Source organism: Heteronotia binoei, chromosome 7 (genome assembly GCF_032191835.1).
Source record: "Heteronotia binoei isolate CCM8104 ecotype False Entrance Well chromosome 7, APGP_CSIRO_Hbin_v1, whole genome shotgun sequence".
NCBI lineage: Eukaryota > Metazoa > Chordata > Lepidosauria > Squamata > Gekkonidae > Heteronotia > Heteronotia binoei.
The window spans coordinates 103560908-103580974 of NC_083229.1; the positions used below are offsets into that span (position 1 = coordinate 103560908).

Sequence of the window (20067 nt, forward strand, 5' to 3'; positions counted from 1 at the left end):
TGAAAGTTGAAGTGATTCTGAACAACATGACTTGTGCTAGCATTTTCAGTCCTGAGAACTTTTAATTCTTATAAAGGATTTGCCCAGCAGTAATAAAAACTTAACTAGAGTATCTCAGAAACATCAGAGGCAGTCGGGTGATAAGGGGGTCGGAGAAGGCATCAGCTCCATTATAAGATTTTAATTTGCAGACTTGCACTTCACAATATATTTTGTGAAACTCAACACTTGCTCCCTACACTGGGATATTTGGGGTTGTTGCTGAATAGCATACTGCCTCACAGACTCTGGCTTGGTAGTATTCCAAGCAAACCTGTGTTAATATAAGCCGTATCCTTCATGATAATGAAAGGTCTTTAGGTTTCACTGTGCCTGTGCAAATAGTTTCTCTCTCACAAGCCCAGGATTTTCACATTGTTCATTTATCCAGTATTATGTATGCTAACAAAGATATGATTAGAAGGCAGGATAAAAACTACCTCACCCTCCATCTCTTCCAAAGTACATTTTCATAAGTATGAACATTCTTGGAGTCCAAGCCAGTCAACCCTCACAGAGTCCTTACAATCCTTGAAGGATTTGTACTGTTGTAGGACTGGCTGGGATTTAAGGGATTAGATATGCGAGATGGGGTTTATTGATGGAATTGCTACCAAAGCAAGAGAGGAGAAGTTTGGGAGCTGATCTGCCTCAGGCCTGGTAGAGGAGGTTCTCTTGGGTAAAGGAGCACGAATGGAGGCTGTGATAAAAACAGTCAGAGGAAAGGTCTATAAATTACTTATTGTTTTACTGTACTGCCTCATATTGATTTGATTTTAATTATAAGTTTTAATCATTGTTTTATCTATGTTGTCATCTGCCCTGAGCCCGTTTCGGGAAAGGGTGGAATATAAATTAACTAAAATATTTAGAGAAGGACTAAACGTATGTTAGTTTCTGTTGGGCATTTTGTTTCTGTATGGAATTTTAATCCCATTTCATAATATTTAATTATATAATGAAACCGTAGTTGTTTCATCACTAGTCCTGAATAGAGGAGATAAAACCCCCGTGAATTAGTTATTCTTGCAAACTGAAAACCATGGGTCATCTATCACAGTTTAAAATATATTAAAATGTTAAATACTGTAGTTATTTATTTTACATCCCCTCAATTGGTTTTCTTTGTAAATACCATCGACTCTGATATAGTCATAGACCGGTTTATTCCTAATAATGAGAAAAAGTTCAAAATATGAATCAAAATGCATCTTTTTTTCCCCCTTAGAAAACCCCCAGCACCTCCCATCATTTCTTCTTTACATAGCAGTAAATGCCAATAGTTCAGTTGTAGTTTATTATCATCCATGTTTTGGATGGCAACATCTTTTTTTTTAAAAAAAACAATTTTTTTATTAACATTGGATAGCAACTTGTCTGGTCATATAACAGCTCACTTAAAAGTACAATCCTAACCAGACATATAGCCTTTTAAATCAACTGAAGTCAATGGGCTCAGAAAGGAATATCTACTTCTAGCATTATGTCCTGTCCAGGGCTTTTTTTGTAGAAAAGCCCAGCAGGAACTCACTTGTATATCCCCTGGCCATATCCCCTGGCACCAAGCCAGCCAGAACTGTGTTCCTGTGCATTCCTGCTAAAAAAGAAAAAGAAAAAAAGCCCTGGTCCCGTCTATGAAAGTGGCCAGCTCCACCTGCCTTAGAAATTGCCCCACTCTACAAAGCAGAGTCTCTCTGTCCCCATCATCCATCTCAAGGCTCTGTGAGGCCAGCTATTGCATCACAGCTTTTGCCATTATTACTTTATTTATTGGATTTATATCCTGCCTTCCATGTCGAAGCAGGCTAAATAATGGCCATTGAAAATGTCCTTACGAGTCTTGTTTTTCAGCCTCAGGTAGGGTTGCCAACCTCCAGATGGTGGCTGGAGATCTTCCACTATTCCAAGTGATTCTAAAATGGCTGCTTTGGAAGATGGACTATATGGCAGGGGTGGCTGAACTAGCTTAATATAAGAGCCACATTGAATGAATGTGAGATGTTTGAGAGCTGCAAGAAGGAAGGAAGGCAAGCAGGCAAATAGGATGGGGGGAGGGAGGAGGGATGAGAGGTTGAAAGAAAACAACTTTAAATGTATTCCCCAAGCTGCTGGCTGGCTTGGCTTAAAGAGACAAATGCCGTTTCCAAGCCGGCTGACGGGGCGGTGGGGGCTTTGAGAGCCACACAATATGTATGAAAGAGCCACAGTTTGGCCACCCCTGCTATATGGCATTACACCTTATCAAAGTCCCTTCCCTTCCCAAACCCCGTCCTTCTCAGGCTCTACCCCCTCAAATCTCCCAAGTATTTCCTAATGATCTAACCCACTGCTGGCAACCCCAACCTGTGGGCACATTTGGAATTCTGCCATGGGGTGGTGGACGCAGGCACAAAATGGCTGCCAGAGGACATAGGCACCAGAAAAGGTGTCAGTGGGTGCTATGTTGAGGACCACTTGCATAGACAATACTGAGCTAGGTGGCTTGAGTATAAGGTAGAGTTGTGGGACACAGCTTTAGTTGGGAAGGCCACAAACATGCTCAAATAACATCCTGAAGTGTTAACACACAGCTAGGCCTGACTGAGAAGAAGAAAAGACAGAAGAGTTACTAACATCCCAGTCTTATCCATAACAGAAAAATAACTTGCACTATGCCTTACTGCATTTCTACTGTGCTTCTAGGTAACAATAGAAGTCTGATTTAAGTATCACAATTATCTTAACATTCAAGACACCTGTATTTCACAGTGCCATCCTAAGCCTCTGATTTCAGTGAACCAATCTGACACTGTCTAGATCCCACCTCTTACGGTTGCCAACCTTCAGGTGGTATCTGGAGGTCTCCCAACTCCTGCTATTACCATTGTTCTCCAAACAAAAGTTCCCCCTGGAGAAAATGACTGCTTCGGAGGATGGCATCTATGGCATTATAACCTGCTAAGGTCCCTCCCCTCCCCAAACCCTGCCCTCCCCAAGCTCTACACCCTACAAATCTCCAGGTATTTCCCAGCTCACAGATCTATCCTTTTCCCATTTTTAATTAAGCCAGTCCTTCAAAGCTATCCTTCCTCCCCCAGTCCCCAATTTCCCCTTTTGTGTATTTTGCAATTATTCCTCCCCTAAGGGAGTGGGTTGCTGCTCGGCCATCGCCCCCTAGCGGCGGGGTTTGGATTTAGCGCAGGGAGGCATCTATCTAACAGCCGGGAATGCGGGCTGGTGGCCGTCCTTAGATGCAAACAAGGCGGGAAAAAAAAAGCGCGTGCTCTGTTTCCCCCCCTCCCCTTTCTGGGAAGCAGCAAGAGCGAGATTGCCAGGCGCCGCTCGCCTTCGCCAGCCCACACCCACTTTTGAGCCTTGACAAAAGGTTCCCTCCATCCTGTAAGTCGTTGGGGGGAAGCAGATGGGGCTAGGAAGGAGGCGGCTGTGTCGTCCCCGGGGAAACGTCACCTGTCCTTTCTTCTGAAGCCGCCTGATTTCTATTCCCCCCCCCCCCCCATCAGCAATCGTCAGGTAAGGAAAACCGGGGCTGTCCCCTCTCTCCCGTCGGCGCTGCTGACGACTTTCTGATGCATGCGGTGAAAGCGAGCTGATGCTTGATGCTAGAAAGGGAGGGGGTGGGGGAGGGGTTGTGATGGATCCAGCAATCGCTGGCGATTTGGGTGAAGAGGCGTTTGATTTCTCTTTTTGTTGGTTCTGGATCCGTCTGCTGTAGCCTGTGCCTTGTGTTAATGCGAGTAAAATCCGGCTTAAACGTTAGACCAACCCTCGAAGCGGTTTGTTTTTTTAAAAAAAATTGGAAACGAGCAAGTCTTTTACCCCCTGCCTTTTTAAAAAAAATGCGTTTGTTTTTTAGGTGTGTGTGGGGGTGGGGCAGGTGCATTTCTTCTTTGCATGCATAGCTGGAGGGGCAATTTGCAAAACGCTTTCGCTGAGAGGCTCGACAGAACCCCTATATGTGTGCTGTATCTTCCCCTCTCGCCGACATCTCTGTTGACGATGGGGGGGGGGGGCGTGTAATAGCGAAGAGTCATTGCCTGTTGTGTTTTCCTCCTGCCAGAGTGTGACAAGCAGCCCTCCTCTACCTTGTTCCCTCTCCCGCTTAAGGACGTGATCCAGAAGTTACAAAAAGATCGGTTAGAAATGCTGGTCGCCAGCTTGTTTCATTAAAATACGTCTTTGGAAAGGATGGGAGCAGTGAGTGTCATTTCCCCTGGGTATTTTGCAGCCTGCTGGCTCAGGGGCTCTTTCAGTAGCAAAGGATTTCTTGTTTGCAGATCATCCTCCTCTCCCAATTTTTTACTTGGTTCAGGATACTTGTGGGCAGCACTGGGTTAGAATCCCAGCCTGCCAATATTGGTAACATTCCAGTTACAGATTAAATTGAATGGAATTATGCTACAAATACTCTAGAGCCAAGGGTGGCCAAACTGAGGCTCTTTCACACATATTCTGTGGCTCTCAAAGCCCCTACTGCCCCATCTGATGGCTTGGAGAAGACATTTCTCTTTTAAATCACTTCTCCAAACCAAGCTAACTGGCTGCTTGGAGAATGCATTTAAGGTTAAAGTTGCTTTCTTTCCCCCTCCCCCCTTCCTTCCTGCCTTCTCTTGAACATCTGACGTTTATGTCATGTGGCTCTCAAACATCTGATGTTTATTCTGTGTGGCTCTTACGTTAAGCAAGTTTGGCCACCCCTACTCTAGAATATCATGTATGCATTTCCTTCAGGTGGTTTTGTGTAGGTGCTGATTTGCAATGGATAGCAGGAATGCTTAAATTGTTTTTTTTGTAGTTGAAATGTGAACGAAAAACCTCTATTGGGTGTGATGTATATTGGCTTTTAAAACTGCTCTGTTCAGGTTTGCATACTGTATTAAAAGAAGACCGTAGATTTATACTCTGCCCTTCTTTCTGAATCAGAGACTCTGACTCAGAGTGACTTACAATCTCCTATATCTTTTCCCCCCAGAACAGACACTCTGTGAGGTGGGTGGGGCTGAGAGGGCTCTCACAGCAGCTGCCCTTTCAAGGACAACTCCTGCAATAGCTATGGCTAACCCAAGGCCATTCCAGCAGGTGCAAAAGGAGGAGTGGGGAATCAAATCCGGTTCTTCCAGATAAGAGTCCACACGCTTAACTACTACACCAAACTGGCTGGCTGTTTGTATTACATCTGCACTACAAAGTATTTTGAGCATCACTTTTGAAGCATTGCTACATATACAAGGCGCTGGTGGTGGGGATTGAATTACAATGACCCATATTCTATAAAAGGAGTCCCTCATATTTAAGTGAACAATGGCAGATCAAAAGTGTGTGTTGAAGCAAAAGTAAGGCTTTCAGTCCAGTCCATTAGTTCTCTGTTGGTGGTAGGATTCCGATGGCTCCTAGAGCTTATCTGCCTATGAGGTTTCTCTTTGGGGTGTCAGCTCCTTGATATGCAAAAGTACTGTTCCTTCCATTGAAGTGAATGTGAACAAGAGCTCCATGTGGATTATCAGATTTAATTATGACCTGTGGATCGGAAGTTCTAACACTACTGTTTCTAATGTTACTATGTTGGGTTTGGTGAGCATTAAGCACTTTTCTAATTATGGACACCAAAGGTGATATAATTTTTAGTCACCATAAATAATTGCACTCTTCTCTCCTTACAGTTTGGTTTCTGTTGTTATTTTTGTTGTTGATGTTGTTGTTGCTTGGAGTGATAAAAAAACAGCAATCTGTCATTACTCAAAATGGCTTGGCTTTCCCTCCAGTGGATCTGGTTTCTTGAGCTGGCTAAACACTATATGGGTGTGAATTTAATTTGTATTGCAGCCCGCAACTCAGACTGGGCTGGTACTCCGTTGTTGGCGTTTTCTAGCATTTCAGTCTGTTCTTTTCAGCTGCTTTTTATTTCCTTGCCCTACTTTTGATTGGATGGCTCCATATTAAGTCCCACCCTTACTATCTCTGCAGCTGCCTCAGTGATCAAGAACACAATGTGACCTTAGCCATGTTTCAAACATATGCTTAATAAGACTTATGGCAGCCCCTTGGCTCACATTATATATAGACATATTCACCTGCAGTGTATTAGATTGCAGAGTAGCAGCGATCAACTTCTGTCTGCAAGATCTATATATGCTCAAGTATATTATTCTTTCAGATGCCTAGAGTTCAGGTGCCTAGAGTTTTGCACAGGTTTGTTTAGTTGGAAGTGGACTGGAATACTATTTCTCACCTGCTTCTGTTAATGTTTCATTGTTTAAAGGTTCTTTTAAATGATGTGGAGGGATGGTGGCTCAGTGATAGAGCATCTGCTTGGTAAGCAGAAAGTCTCAGGTTCAATCCCCGGCATCTTCAACTAAAAAGGATCCAGGCAAATAGGCATAAAAAACCTTAGCTTGAGACCCTGGAGAGCCGCTGCCAGTATGAGTAGACGGTACTGACTTCGATGGACCGAGGATCTGATTCAGTATAAGGCAGCTTTATATGTTCATATGATGCTATTGTACTATTTATTTTTTTATCATGTTAGATTTATATCCCGCCCATTCTATGAAGACTCAAGGCAGGTAGCAACATAAAATAAACAATATTAAAACAGTAAAACAATTAGATAAAATCGCAATGATGCTACTTCATCTATTCAGGCAGGATCATATAGTATTTTCCTTTCTCCAAAGCGGTCAGATCCTAGGCAGTTGGTACTAATGTGCGATACATCCAGATGAGGTGGCAGCCCTCTCCCACTTAGATGTCATATGCCATCCAAAACAATTCAGTCTTGCAGGCCCTGCAGAACTGCGATAAGTCCCACTGGGCCCTGATGGCTTCTGGGAGGATGTTCTGGATTATTGGGGCTGCCACTGAGAAGGCTCTTGCTTTGGTGAAATTTAGCCTAGCCTCTTTTAGCCCAGGGACAACCAAAAGATTTTGAGAAGTGATCGTTTTGATCCAAGTGCTTTCTGGGGAACATGTGGGACAAGGCAGTCCCGCAGATAGATATAATTAGGAGCCCTGTGGCACAGAGTGGTAAGCTGCAGAACTGTACTCCAAGTTCTGCTTACAATCTGAGTTTGATCCTGGCAGAAGCTGGGTTCAGGTAGCCGGCTCAAGATTGGTTCAGCCTTCCATTCTTCTGAAGTCAGTAAGATGAGTACCCAGCTTGCTGGGGGTAAAGTGTAGAGGACTGGGGAAGGCAATGGGAAACCACCTCATAATAAAAAATTTGCCAAGAAAACGTGATGTGATGTCACCCCATGGGTTGGTAATAACTCAGTGCTTGTGCAGGGGACTACTTTTACCTTTATTGTACTATAAGATGGCAAATGAACGTGGCGAGTCAAGGCAAGTGGTCTTTATACAAGATCCAGTGTGGTATAGTGCTTAGGGTGTTAGACAAGGATCTGGGAGACCCAGGTATGAATCTCCCACTCTTCCACAGATGTTGGCTGAGTAACCTTAGGCCAATCACACAGCTTCCCTCAAAAGCAGCTCAACCCTGCTTTGCTAACCTGATACAAGCAGGTTTGTATGAACAGATGAACCACTAACAGCTGGTTACTAAAATGGGTCTGGCTGAAATGACAGAAAAAATCCATTAGCAATGACAACGACATTGGATTTATATTCCGCCCTCCACTCTGAATCAGAGTCTCAGAGCGGCTCACAATCTCCTCTATCTTCCTCCCCCACAACAAACACCTGTGATGTAGGTGGAGCTAAGAGGGCTCTCACAGCAGCTGCCCTTTCAAGGACAACTCCTAGGAGAGCTATGGCTGACCCAAGGCCATTTCAGCAGCTGCAAGTGGAGGAGTGGGGAATCAAACCCGGTTCTCCCAGATAAGAGTCCATGCACTCAACCACTACACCAAACTGGCTCAACCAATTACTAGAACAGAATACAGTTTGAAAAGGGTTGTAATCTATTATCTCCAGGAGAAAATAAAAATGTAAGAAGCTGACATTCCTGCTGCTTTCAGAAATAATCTGTCAATTAAGATGAGTGATATTGCCCAAATTACTCATTAGCTGGTTCAGAATATGAATCTGTGTATCATGTAATGCTTAATTGTTTTCCAAAACGACCCTCCTCCCAGGTTTTCTCTAGCTGAGAGCATAATCCATATCGTAATTGCACAGGGGGAGAGTTGGGGAGGCAGCAATTCAGGCCTTGTCATCAGGATGTCATCTGGACAATGTTCCGAATTCTGAAATTAGGGCTGGAGGGGAGGGGTGGAAAGCTGCTTTCTGATTTACCTTAAAAAGAAGCTCTGGTTCCTGAGTTTAATTCTGAGCCAAGCTAAAAGGAGTTTGCCCACCAGTACATAAAAATGGGATTTTCTCCGACTTCCAAGACTTTCTGCAAACCATATGTCAAGAATGTTTTTAGCAGTTTCTGAACTTGAGTTATTGTTTTTGATGTTTGGCCTTGTTCTGTGACCAGCTGTCTGTTGCTGCCTGTGTTAAATTACTCTGAGACATTTCAGGTTGGGCTGCCTCTGAAGCAGCAGGTTGTTTTTAATAACGGGGTCTAGATTCCACTTACCATGAAAAACAATATAAATCTTTTTAATAGCAGCATTTTAATGTCTCAATGTGGCCCCGTGGCAAAGCAGCAGTACTGCAGTACTGTGGTCTGAACTCTCTGCTCACGACCTGATTTTGATTCCGGTGGAAGCTGGGTTCGGGTAGCTGGCCCAAGGTTGACTCAGTCTTCCATCCTTCCGAGGTCAGTAAAATGAGTACCCAGCTTGCTGGGGGGAAAGTGTAAAAGACTGGGGAAGGCAATGGCAAACTACCCTGTAAAAAGTCTGCCGTGAAAACATTGTGAAAGCAACGTCACCCCAGAGTCGGAAACGACTGGTGCTTGCACAGGAGACCTTTCCTTTCCTTTAATGTCTCAGCTGAGCAATTACGTTGTTCATTGGCTTTTAGTGTGCTTGGCTCTTAGTGTACTGCCTACCCCCTTTGGAACCTTTCTACAGATCTTCCATGATATTCAAGGTAGCTTCAGCATGTGTTAACCCCCTCATTTGTTATGTATAGATGGCTGTCATATCTGCTGCCCCAAAGTGCCCTTTTCTTGTTTGTTTGCATTACCTGGCAATGGAGAATGACTGGGAGTCCATGTAGAATACAATACAATTAAGAATCATTTTAGTTGAGTAGTTTGTTTCTTTGGTTTTATTTTTGCCCAAGAACTATTTCTATCTGTTCTGTTTCGCTGGTGGCGTTTACTGAAACTAAGCACGAACATGAGATAAAGACATCCAGTGTTCCCCAATAGGACATTTGAGAATCTGAAAAGTTATAGAACATTCCTATCATAGCCGAGAGGTATTCTTGGCAGCAGCAAAGTCTGGCAGTAGAATCCTAAACAAAGGGAGGAATCCTAAACAGGTTGACTCAGAAGTAACTTCAATTTTATTTATTTAATGGGACTTACTTCCAGGAAAGTGTTCCGCTTGCAATCAAAGTTATATAGTCTTCCAAGATGATTGAAGCCAATTGTCTTAGAAGAGTTTTCCTCTGTTTAGGACAGGGGTGTCAAACTCATTTGTTATGAGTGCTGGATCTGATAAATACGACTTTGTCTGGCTGGGCCATGTGTGTCATAAAATGTAATGCCAGGTAGTGGGGATATATATTTTTAATGACACAGACAAACACAATGGAAGATTTTGAATTAAATATGCTTAAAAGATTAGCACTCTTGCAATATGATGCGTGCATGCACACAAAAGCTTACATTCTGAATAAAACTTTGTTGGTCTTCAAGGTGCTACTGGATGCCAACTTTGTTCTGTTAACAGTCTTTGATAACTGACACCTCTTGCTCTGAATTATTGCATCAAACTCTAGACAATGTCTGTGCTATAGCAATCTTGGTTATGCTGTTCAGGTGTTGTTCAGGTGTGCATCTGTAAGTTTCAAAACCTATTTTTGATTTATTGACATTCATTACAGAAATCTCATGATCAATGCTCTGAGCCTAAGACCCAGAGAAAAATGTGACATGGCTGGCCATTGTAAGCTTTTGTATATAACTTGCCTCATGTGCTGGTCAGCCAATGGAGAAAATAGAGGCTTTGCTCTGTAGCTCCTGTGCAATTGAGAACGCCTGGCAAAGCAAGCTGTAATACAGAAGGAAGCAAGAAAGGGAGAAGGAAGCAGATGACAGTGAGTTGATTGCGAGTCTGATAAGAGCCCTCTGGGGGCCTGATCTGACCCTCAGGCAGTATGTTTGACACCCCTGGTTTAGGGTTTCCACTATAAGATAGCAGTGCCAAACAGGTCTACTTAGAATTCCTCTCAAGTCTATTCAATGGGGTTTACTCTCAGGAAGGTATTTTTAGGATTGCATTGTAAGTCCTGTGTAAAACAGATTGAAGCTGGTTCTGAAGTGTCTTGGAACAGAAAATCTGTGTGGCTGTAGGGTTGCCAACTTCCAGGTGGCAACTGGAGATCTGCTATTACAATAGATCTCCAGACAAAATCAATTTCCCTGGAGAAAATGGTTGCTTTAGAAAGTGGGCTCTGTGGCATTATACATTGCGGAGGTCCTGCTTCTCTCCAAGCCACATCCTCTTGAGGCTCCACCCCCAAAATCTCCAGGTGTTTCCCAACCCAGAGCTGGCAACCCTGTGTGTGGGCCAGGGGTCTATTATTTATATGCATGCCTCACCAGGCCAAAGGGTTTTTCCTGCTTTCCTTTCCCACCCAGTTAGTGCCATAGTGTCCTATAAGTATTGTGCTGTGTGATTCTGTGTGTTGAGTGTATTTGGATAGAAATATTCTACAGTTATATGTGTGGAAGAATGTAAATCTGTTATAGAAGTATTTACACTCCCCCCTCCTTCCAGGTGTTAATAAAACTATAATCACATAACTTCTCCCTGTTGTGTACTCACAGTAAACCTGTGAACTGAGAGAGAGGTTGCCCTGTGAACTTCAAGGCAGTCTGAAGACTTAGTTCAGGGTTAGAGCTCAGCCGACTGTCTCACCACTCAGTACACAATGCTGGCTTTAGCAATAACTTCATATACCATTATTTCACATTTATGCTGGATTCTCCTTATATGTCAGATATATCTTCTGTAATTGTTAGTGGAGGTTTATGGCCAGCTCAGATATTTAGTAGAATCAAATGGGAAATAGTTGTCAACATTTTTTATTATATTTATTTTATTTCACTTATACCCTCCATCCTGCAAGTGGAATATATATGTATATTTGATATATGGCTTGTGGGCCGTTAAGCCTGAATAAAGTATAAGTAGAGTAGGATAAAATGGCAAAGCTTTGTTTATACTGTACAATTTCTAGATGCAAGCAGGCTGCTGTATATTTGAATGCTTCTTCGTTTAAAAAAATAAGTTTTTCTACTTGTAGAAACATAACATTTTTAGCTAGCGAACCCTTTCCCTGTTGTGTTAGTTTTCTTTGTGCAGGAATGGTGGAGCAAGGTTATGGAGTGGTATTCAGCCACCTAATTCCCCATTTCAGGGTGAAGTCCAGAAAAAGCTTCCCCACAGAATGTGCAAAGTGGCTGTAAGAGAGGAACATGAGGTATAACCGACTGTAGCAGTTCAAAGCTGTGGATCTGTCTTCTAGATTTGTCAACATTAACGTAGGGTTTCCCTTTTAGTCAGACGTAAACAGAGAACCATTTATTTGAAAGAGGCCATTTATTTAAAAGTGATCCTCAAGATATATGGAATTGTGCTTCTTAAGCAACTCTTGTATTGGAATGTGGACTTGTACATGGTAACTGAAACAGTTTCATGAATGTACCCCCATATGATTTCATGCCTAATAAGAGTGATTGAAAGGGAATATTACAAAATGAGGAGATGTGACCCTCTGTTACGGGCGTTTCCAATAGTACCTGCAGCGCTAAAAGTGCTATATTTTATAAATGATAGAGTCCAAGTTTAAGCTGCCTATGGACAGATGTGAATTTAAATTACCACAAATAAGGTAACCTTTCTGCAAAGAGAGAATATTTTATTCATTTTTGTCTGCAAATGTTCTTATGTTTTCGTTATTTTTTTGTATACTGGTGATTTCATACAAAAGTCACATTGCATAGGACTCTTCTGAGGCTGAAATGGCCCAGGCCAGCCCTATCTTGGACGCTAAGCAGGCTTGACCCTGGTTAATTCTTAGATGGAAGACTAGAGAGGAAGTCCCAAGTTACCAAGAAGAGACAGTCAATGGCAAAAGACCTCTGAATGTCTCTTTCCTTGAAAAAGGGTCACGATAAGGCAGCTATGACTTGATGACACTTTCCCCTACCAGGGCTTTAACATGTTGGGATTAACTGGTATAGTTAGTCCAGTTTCCACTATTTAGCAGAGTGCTTAAATAAAGCTACAAACACAGGAGAGTAACTTTACCAGGTTACTCAGTTTACGGAACTACACAGAGCCACATTGCAGGTCTGAGAGAGAAATGCTTCTCTCTTTATTTGAGAAGTACAGTTTTGACAGGAAAGAGCAGAGACAGGTTAGAGTACTAATTTACCAGCTAAGAATGGAAGCAGATGTCAAGAGGACCATTTGCCTCATAATGTCAAGAGAGGACAATATGTTGTCCCTCTTGGTGTGTGCAGGCAGAAGGGAGAGCTTCGTTTGAGAGAGTGAATGGAAGGAAGATGTCCCTGAGAACGCACGTCTACATTTCAAAGGGGATAGTGGCAGAAGAGTAAACACAGGAAGGGAAGGTCAGTGTGACTATCTAGCTATCTACTCTCTTGTTGCCAGGCAGTCTGGAGGCTGAGACAGGGACAGCACCTTCACTTAAAGAATGACAGACCTAATGCCCAGTTTTGCCATTTTTCATTTTTATCCCCTCTCTCGTGTCCTGTTTACTGCAATCAGGGATGATCACATATTCCTTCTCTCCTGTTGCTTGCTCTGTGACATTCTAGTTAACATTCATGCCAGATCTCCTTGGTCCCACCCCCCCTTCATCTGATTGTAGGAGGCTGCTGATTGGATATCAGAGAGTATCTGAAGAAACTTGCAGTGAAGGTTGTGGAGTCTCCAGAAGTGATTGATTGAAAGTGAAGTTGGCATTGCCTGATTAAGAAAGAATGGCCTTTGGATTAGGATTCCTCTGCTTGCTCTTGAAGACTTTAACAGGTACACTCCTGTATTGTTGATTCATAACAGATGACTAACTTCGTTCTAACATCAGGCAGAAAAAAAGGGGGCTTTAGGGCCATGAGTCTTCATGGTGCACCAAACCCTTAAAATACAAAGTACAACTTTTGGAAGTTGATATTTTTTTTTAACTTACCCAAAACAGAAACCCACATGGGTTACAAAATCAACACAGTGATAGAACTTAGCCAGCTAATATCCTAAAATTAACTGGGGTATCTCACTGGAGGTAAGATCAAAGTCATTATAAGCATTTAATGTTTCCTGAGGTACTATAAAAGTTGGGTTGAGTCCTTCACTAAACACATTTTCATTGCACTCAGTATTTTTGCACTACAAATTCCTCCACACCTACCTGTTCAATCTGAATTTTGAAAAAAAAAGTCATTCTGCTCTTCCTGAAGTAGAAGTTTTTAAAAGGTCTGCAGTATTCCAGGGAGGATGAAAATCTTAATTACAGGAAAGAAGTTCTTAGAGAGAATGAAACTATATCCATTGTGTACAGAGGATTGAAAAGATTTCTGATACATTTCTGTAGATTTTTGATACATTTCTGTCATTTTTGGTTTGAAGATGTTCCCAAAACCAAGCAAATATTGTTGGAGGTATGATTTTGTCAGCATTTAGTTTATAAATCCCCCCCACTTACCTCACTGAAGTGTATACATCTGTGATCATTCTCTGTAGTAGAAACTCTTGGATTACTGGATATGTTCTTGAGGGGCTTTTCCACACTGAGTTTTTGCTCCAGATTGGCTTCTTAACTGCATCAGTTTTCTCCCTCCCTAACATACAGTATCATGTTCACCACTTGTTGACCTTCTGTGTCTCCCTTCTATTTTTTATGCAGTAGTGTTCTGAAAAAAAGAAAACAGGAAAAATTCAACGAAGAACCAGGATAGGATAACCAGCAAATGATTCTGTGTGTAAGAAAGGGGGAAAACTGATGCAGTTTTGCAACTAAGCTGGAGACTGATTCCTCACTAGCAGTTGTTCCACTCCTAGGCTTCTGCTTTCCCCAGCTCAAGTGATCAACTCCCCACCAGTTGCTGTGTGGGTGTATTTTGATCTGCAGCTTCCTCCCATTTCCCTCGCAGCTTTTGGATCTTTAAAAAACAAGAGCAGGAAGCTGCGGTTGAAATTGGAGGGAGCCAAGGGTCAAAATGCTCCCCCCCCCCGCAGCAACTGGTGGGGAATTGATCACTTGAGCCAGGGAAAGCAGAAGCCTGGGGGCAGAGCAACTGCTAGTGAGAAATTAGTGCCAGTGCGGAAAATCCCTAGGCTAAGTGTGCTAGTTAGGTCTTTCAGAGCAATGGGGATAATATCCCGTACTCCTGCTTTCCTTTTGGTCTGGACCATTCAAAGCAAAGGCTTGTGAATCTCACCCTTGATGAGATCTCCAGATGACCACTCACTGCCCTGTGGGTGAGATTAATGTATTCTGCTTTGAATATTACAGCACAGACTGAGAAAGGAGAAGCATAACTGACTCTCACTTCTGTTCCCTGCACTTCTCTGTAATCTGTCAAACACATGAAGCTGCATTCCGGTACACACATTCCACCTACATTTTTTATCAACATGCATAGAGAGGGGAGTGAGTATGTGTGTGGGCATGACTGGCCATCTTGTGAGCATGTGGCTTTAAGTATACATAAATATACTTGGGATCCTTGTATTAGTTTCACTTTAGTGATTTCTGTAAATTATTTAAGTTATTTCATTTAAATACAGTGCATATTCAAGCGATTTTTAAATTGAACAAATACGTTAATTGATAGAGGCAGTTTCCTTAAAATAATGATTTTTGGGGGGCAGCTGTGGGATGTTAATCGTATCTTCCTGACATGAGTGCCTATCATTTCAGGGTGTTTCTGCCAACAATGCAGGGAAGGGGCCAAGTACTCAGATGCAATAATATCTCCCAGTTTAGAAACAACTAAAATCATGCGGGTCCCCCATGCTGTGTCAATGGCAGACTGCACAGCAGCCTGTTGCAATCTTTCCGACTGTGACTTGTCCTGGATGTTTGAACAGCACTGCTATATTGTCAATTGTCAACATAAAGGAAACTGTGAGCCCAAGAAAATGGAGAAGGTGAAGTCTTATTTGACCTTTGTGTTGAGGCCTTTGCAGAGGCCAGCAGCGTTGCTGGGGTTTCAGCAGATACCATCAGATTTGCTTCCCTCTACGTCAGTGCAGGATGACCCGTCAGAGGAAGTACGTAGCCTAAAGGAATTGTCTTTCCTGAGCAAAGAGCATAGCCTTGAAGAGGTACCTGATTACACTGATGAATATGGGGATATGGAACAGAATCCCTTTCGGCTGAACATCAAGAAGGAGAATGTTGACTATGCTGACTGGGGTCTAATGGTCACAGCAGAAAATGGCTTCAATTCTTCAGGAGGCCAGCATGAAACGCTGGGGGGAAATGACGGGGAGAAAGTTCATTTGAAAAGTCCCACAAATAAAGTTATATCTGAGGTGAAATCTGTCACTGAATATCCCCAAGAGTTGCCTGAAGTAACGTTGGACCCAGTGAAGAAAGCAGCTTTGGATTTGGATTTTCAGCCACCTAAAGAAGCTAATAGCTCCTGGCAGGAAAAGGTAAGTGTTAACATGTTGTGGAACCAAGGTGGGTGGGGCTGGGTTTAGGGATGCCAACCTCCAGATAGTGGCTGGAAATCTCCCGCTATTACAACTGATCTCCAGGCAACAGAGATCAGTTCACCTGGAGAAAATGGCCACTTAGAAAGGTGGACTGTATGGTATTATTCCCTGTTGGTCCCTCCCCTGCTCAAACCCCACCCTCCTCAGGCTCCACCCCCAAAATATCCCAGTATTTCCTTGCCCGGACCTGGCAACCCTATGCATCCTGCTGGGGAACTGTGGAATGGAATTTTTTCCTTCTCCACCTACTACTCCTAATAGTGGAATATGCATTCATGTTTTAATAGAATTTTATAATTATAATTTTAACTGTATTTTTAATTATTTAAATGTTTTTATCTTCACTGCCTTGTAGTATTGATTTTGTGGAAAGTTGACATAAAACGTTTTAACTAAGAAATAACAGCAGTTCTTACAAAAAATCTTTCATTTGACAGTGCAAATTGTGAATAAGCAGCATGACTTTTCATAGATACCGCACAGTGGGAAAAATCACAGATACCTCAATTTTTTAATAGTAGAGCTCAGAAATCTACCATGATTTCCACCTCTCATTGATTCTGTCTGTGATGGAATTTTGTGTGTGGGTTTTTAATTGTGATTCTAAATGGTAAGAAAAGTATTCATAGTAATGATGTATTCCTGAAATTCATCTTATAGGTTCTAACACCTTCCCATAATCCTCCTCCTTCAGACATCATCAGATCTGTCTCCACACCTGCAACACAGACACAGACATTAGACATCAGTAGTCACATAGAAGACGAAATCTCATCACTGCCCACCAGCATTCTCACCACTGAGCCTTCTGCCACAGGTCAAGGACCAATTCTCACTACTGCTGCAAAAGCAGGTAATGTAAATACTTCATGGCTGATGTTTTGCTAATATGTATAGTGTTAGAACAGCAGTCTAGGTTTGGGTATGCCTGGGTTCAAGTCCCTGCTCTGCAATGACTTTCCTTTTAAACTTAATTTGCATTGTAATTGTGAAAATAAAATGGAGGAAGGAAGAACCATGTATACTCTCCTGGGCAACTGGAGCAAAGGTGTGTGAAATATGCAGTAGATTGACTGAGATATATATAGTAAATTAGGCTTTGTTGTGGCCTGAAAAGACCAACACTTTTACATTTTAAGCTGTTGCTCAAATCAGACTTGTAATTAATCACTCAGCTGGTTACCTGCGATAAGAAAAAATCATGCCCAGCTGGTATTTATTTTTTAAGACCACAAAAGGCTGCTATACTTTACATGAGGGCACGGTTAAAATTTGTTGATGGTGGGTAACTTTTTTTTAGTACTAAAGTGAACAGATGTTAAATTTAAACCGCAGGCTTGGATCCGCTGGAAAGTTTCTGAGTCCAGTTTGGTATAAGTGTGCGGACTCTTATCTGGAAGAACCCGGTTTGATTTCCCACTCCTGCACTTACAGCTGCTGGAATGGCATTGGGTTAGCCATAGCTATCTCAGAAGTTGTCCTTGAAAGGGCAGCTGTTGTGAGAGCCCTCTCAGCCCCACCTACCTCACAGGATGTGAGGGGAGAAGATATAGGAGATTGTAAGCTGTTCTGAGTCTCTGATTCAGAGAGAAGGGTGGGGTATAAATCTGCAGTCTTCTTCTTCCAGAATTGATTTCCATCCATGGAGTACAACTTCTCTCCCTCCCACTGCAACCCAAAATGCTGAACAGGGGATCCCCTAGGAACAGCATCTGGAGGGAGTGGGAAGAGAGGGAAATGGTTCAGAATCTCTCCCACATGTGAACACTCTCCAGTGGGTCCAAACCATTAACTTTTAATTCATAGAATCCATAGCTCAGGATGCAAATACCTGCAAGAGATATAGACATGTACCTGTAGGGAATACCTGCCTGCATAGCACTGTAAACTAAGGTGTCTAGCATGATGAAAAGTCATGCTGCCTATTTACAGTTTGCACTGTCAGAGGGGTGATTTTCCAAGTTTTGGTGAGAAACAGCAGTACCTCACCACTGTGATGCATACAGCTTTTCAGCAACAGAAGGGGCTGGCAGACTTGTATTCAGTCAGTTGACAGGTGCAGGTTCCCAGGTATCATGGATGCAGTTTTTACTCTGATTTTCAAACAATTTAATTTCCCTCCTAATTTATGCTCAGTAAAAGAACTGGTGGTGTCAGCTGGAGATAATCTACAAGTAACTTTACCAGAAAAGGAAGTTGAACTGCATGCCTCTGTAGTTACACCGTCACTTCCAGGTGAGTTCTTAATAGGAATGGGATGGCAAAAATAAGTTTGTAACCTTCATGATTGCACAGATATGTTAGAAAGCAATGAAGAAGCATCTGGCAATGGCATCACCTTTCGTAGATAAGATCTTGTACCCGACATGGCAGCATTTCTCATGGTCTCCCACTCTGCTGTCGCTCATTCTTTCTTGCTGCCCGTGGGGTGTACCTGACCATCTGAGAACCTCACGAAGCAGGACTGCCCTCCACTGAGCCCCCCTCCAGATTTGCACAGCATAAGGAGCTTCACTGGGATGGGGGAGAGTCAAAGTAATCCCATGGTTGGATCCACCCCACTATTCATATCTCACTTTTGGGTTTCCAATTCCCTGTTGGGGGCAAAGAATCCCCCAGTTGGGAGGCCCTCACCCTGCTTCAGGGTCATCAGAAAGTGGAAGGGGGGAATGTCTGCTTGGCACTCCATTATACCCTATGGAGAAATGAAGAATTGATCTGTGGGTATAAGGGGCTTGGGGAGTGGGGCTATTTTTTGAGGCAGAAGTACCAAATTTTCAGCATAGCATTTGGTGCCTCTTCTGAAAACACCTCCCCCAAGTTTCAAAAAGATTGGACCAGAAGATCCAATTTTATGAGTCCCATAAGAAAGTGCCCCCATCCTTTATTATTTCCAAATGGAGGGAAGGCATTTAAAAGGTGCACAATCCCTTTAAATGTGATAACTAGAACTCCCTTTGAAGTTTGGTCATGCTTGTCACAACCTTGCTCCTGGCTCCACTGCAAAGTCTCCTGGCTCCACCCCTGAATTCCCCAGATATTTCTTGAGTCAGACCTGGCAACCCTATCTCACTTCCTGTTATCACTCTGTTCCTTTCTGGAACATTCAAAGTTATGCATATTTTAAATTTAAATTAGAGTATTTATAGTCACAAAGTTCACAGAAAGTAAGGAAATCTGCATAGCTATTGTTGATTGGCACAGCTTATTTTTGAATGTAGCGTTTGAATTTCTTTGGCACAGAAGTTTTGGTTATTTTGAATATAAATATGAATGATCGTTGCTTTATTCACATTCCCTGCAAGAAAAGAAAGGATAAAAAAGACTCTGGAGGAATAATTGGGACTAGTATGGATAAAGTTTTTTATATATAATCACGCAAATTTTGAATTAGAAAGTCTAGACATGGTTCACCTTATAACTTAACGTGTGTGAGCTGATTCCCAAGGTCTGACCATCCATGCAATCTGTTAATGGAAGTATTTTTTTCTTATTCATGATGAATCCAGTAGAAATAAGCAAAGTTTTCAGAAACAAGGACTGTTATGTTGCTACCCCTCCCCCTCTCCAGGGCCAGTTTTCCAACCAAGCTGCAAGCAAGTGCTTGGGAAAGCACCTTGAGAAAGGTGCCAACACTCTGCAGGCATTCATATTGCTCCTGTCTTTGGGTGGTGCAGGGTACCTCTGAGACCCAGCTGAGCCCAAGCAGCTGGACAAGGAAATGTGGGTTGCCTTGCCTGAATGGCAAAACATATTAAACTAGCCCTGCCCTGTTCTTTGTAAGCCATGTGTGCATGTTCCATAATTCTATTTGACTGATTTCCATTAGGGATATTTGCATGGCCAACACAAATGAAGGAGTAGCACATCCTGGGTTGGATTTAGACTAAATTGCTAATTTACATCAGTTCCCCCTTCCCACTGTAGACTCCCCATATGATGTTCCTTGGAGTCCTCTGTTCCCCAGAAGCAGTATTGCATGGAGATCAGTGGGCTATAGTGGGAGGAGGGAGCGATGCAAGTTCCATTTTGGGAGGAGCTATGGCGAACCTAGGCGGTATAATAAAAAGTAGAGACATCACCCTGCCAACAGAAGTCCGTGTAGTCAAAGCAATGGTATTCCCAGTAGTAATGTATGGCTGTGAGAGCTGGACCATAAGGAAGGCAGAGTGCAGAAGAATAGATGCTTTTGAGTTGTGGT

At 42.7% G+C, this 20067-nt stretch overlaps 1 protein-coding gene across 3 annotated transcripts in view; it reads left to right on the plus strand.

Moving 5' to 3' along the window:
- The first annotated feature begins 13048 nt into the window (after positions 1 to 13048).
- Positions 13049 to 20067, plus strand: part of KIAA0319 (KIAA0319 ortholog) — a 31579-nt gene continuing 24560 nt past the window's right edge. For all 3 annotated transcript variants that reach the window (XM_060244130.1, XM_060244131.1, XM_060244132.1), the window contains exons 1-4: positions 13049 to 13175; positions 15064 to 15803; positions 16527 to 16719; positions 18003 to 18101. In XM_060244130.1, the coding sequence (XP_060100113.1) occupies positions 13127 to 13175; positions 15064 to 15803; positions 16527 to 16719; positions 18003 to 18101 (1081 nt within the window). In that variant the 5' untranslated portion in view covers positions 13049 to 13126. The remainder of the gene's footprint in view (positions 13176 to 15063; positions 15804 to 16526; positions 16720 to 18002; positions 18102 to 20067) is intronic.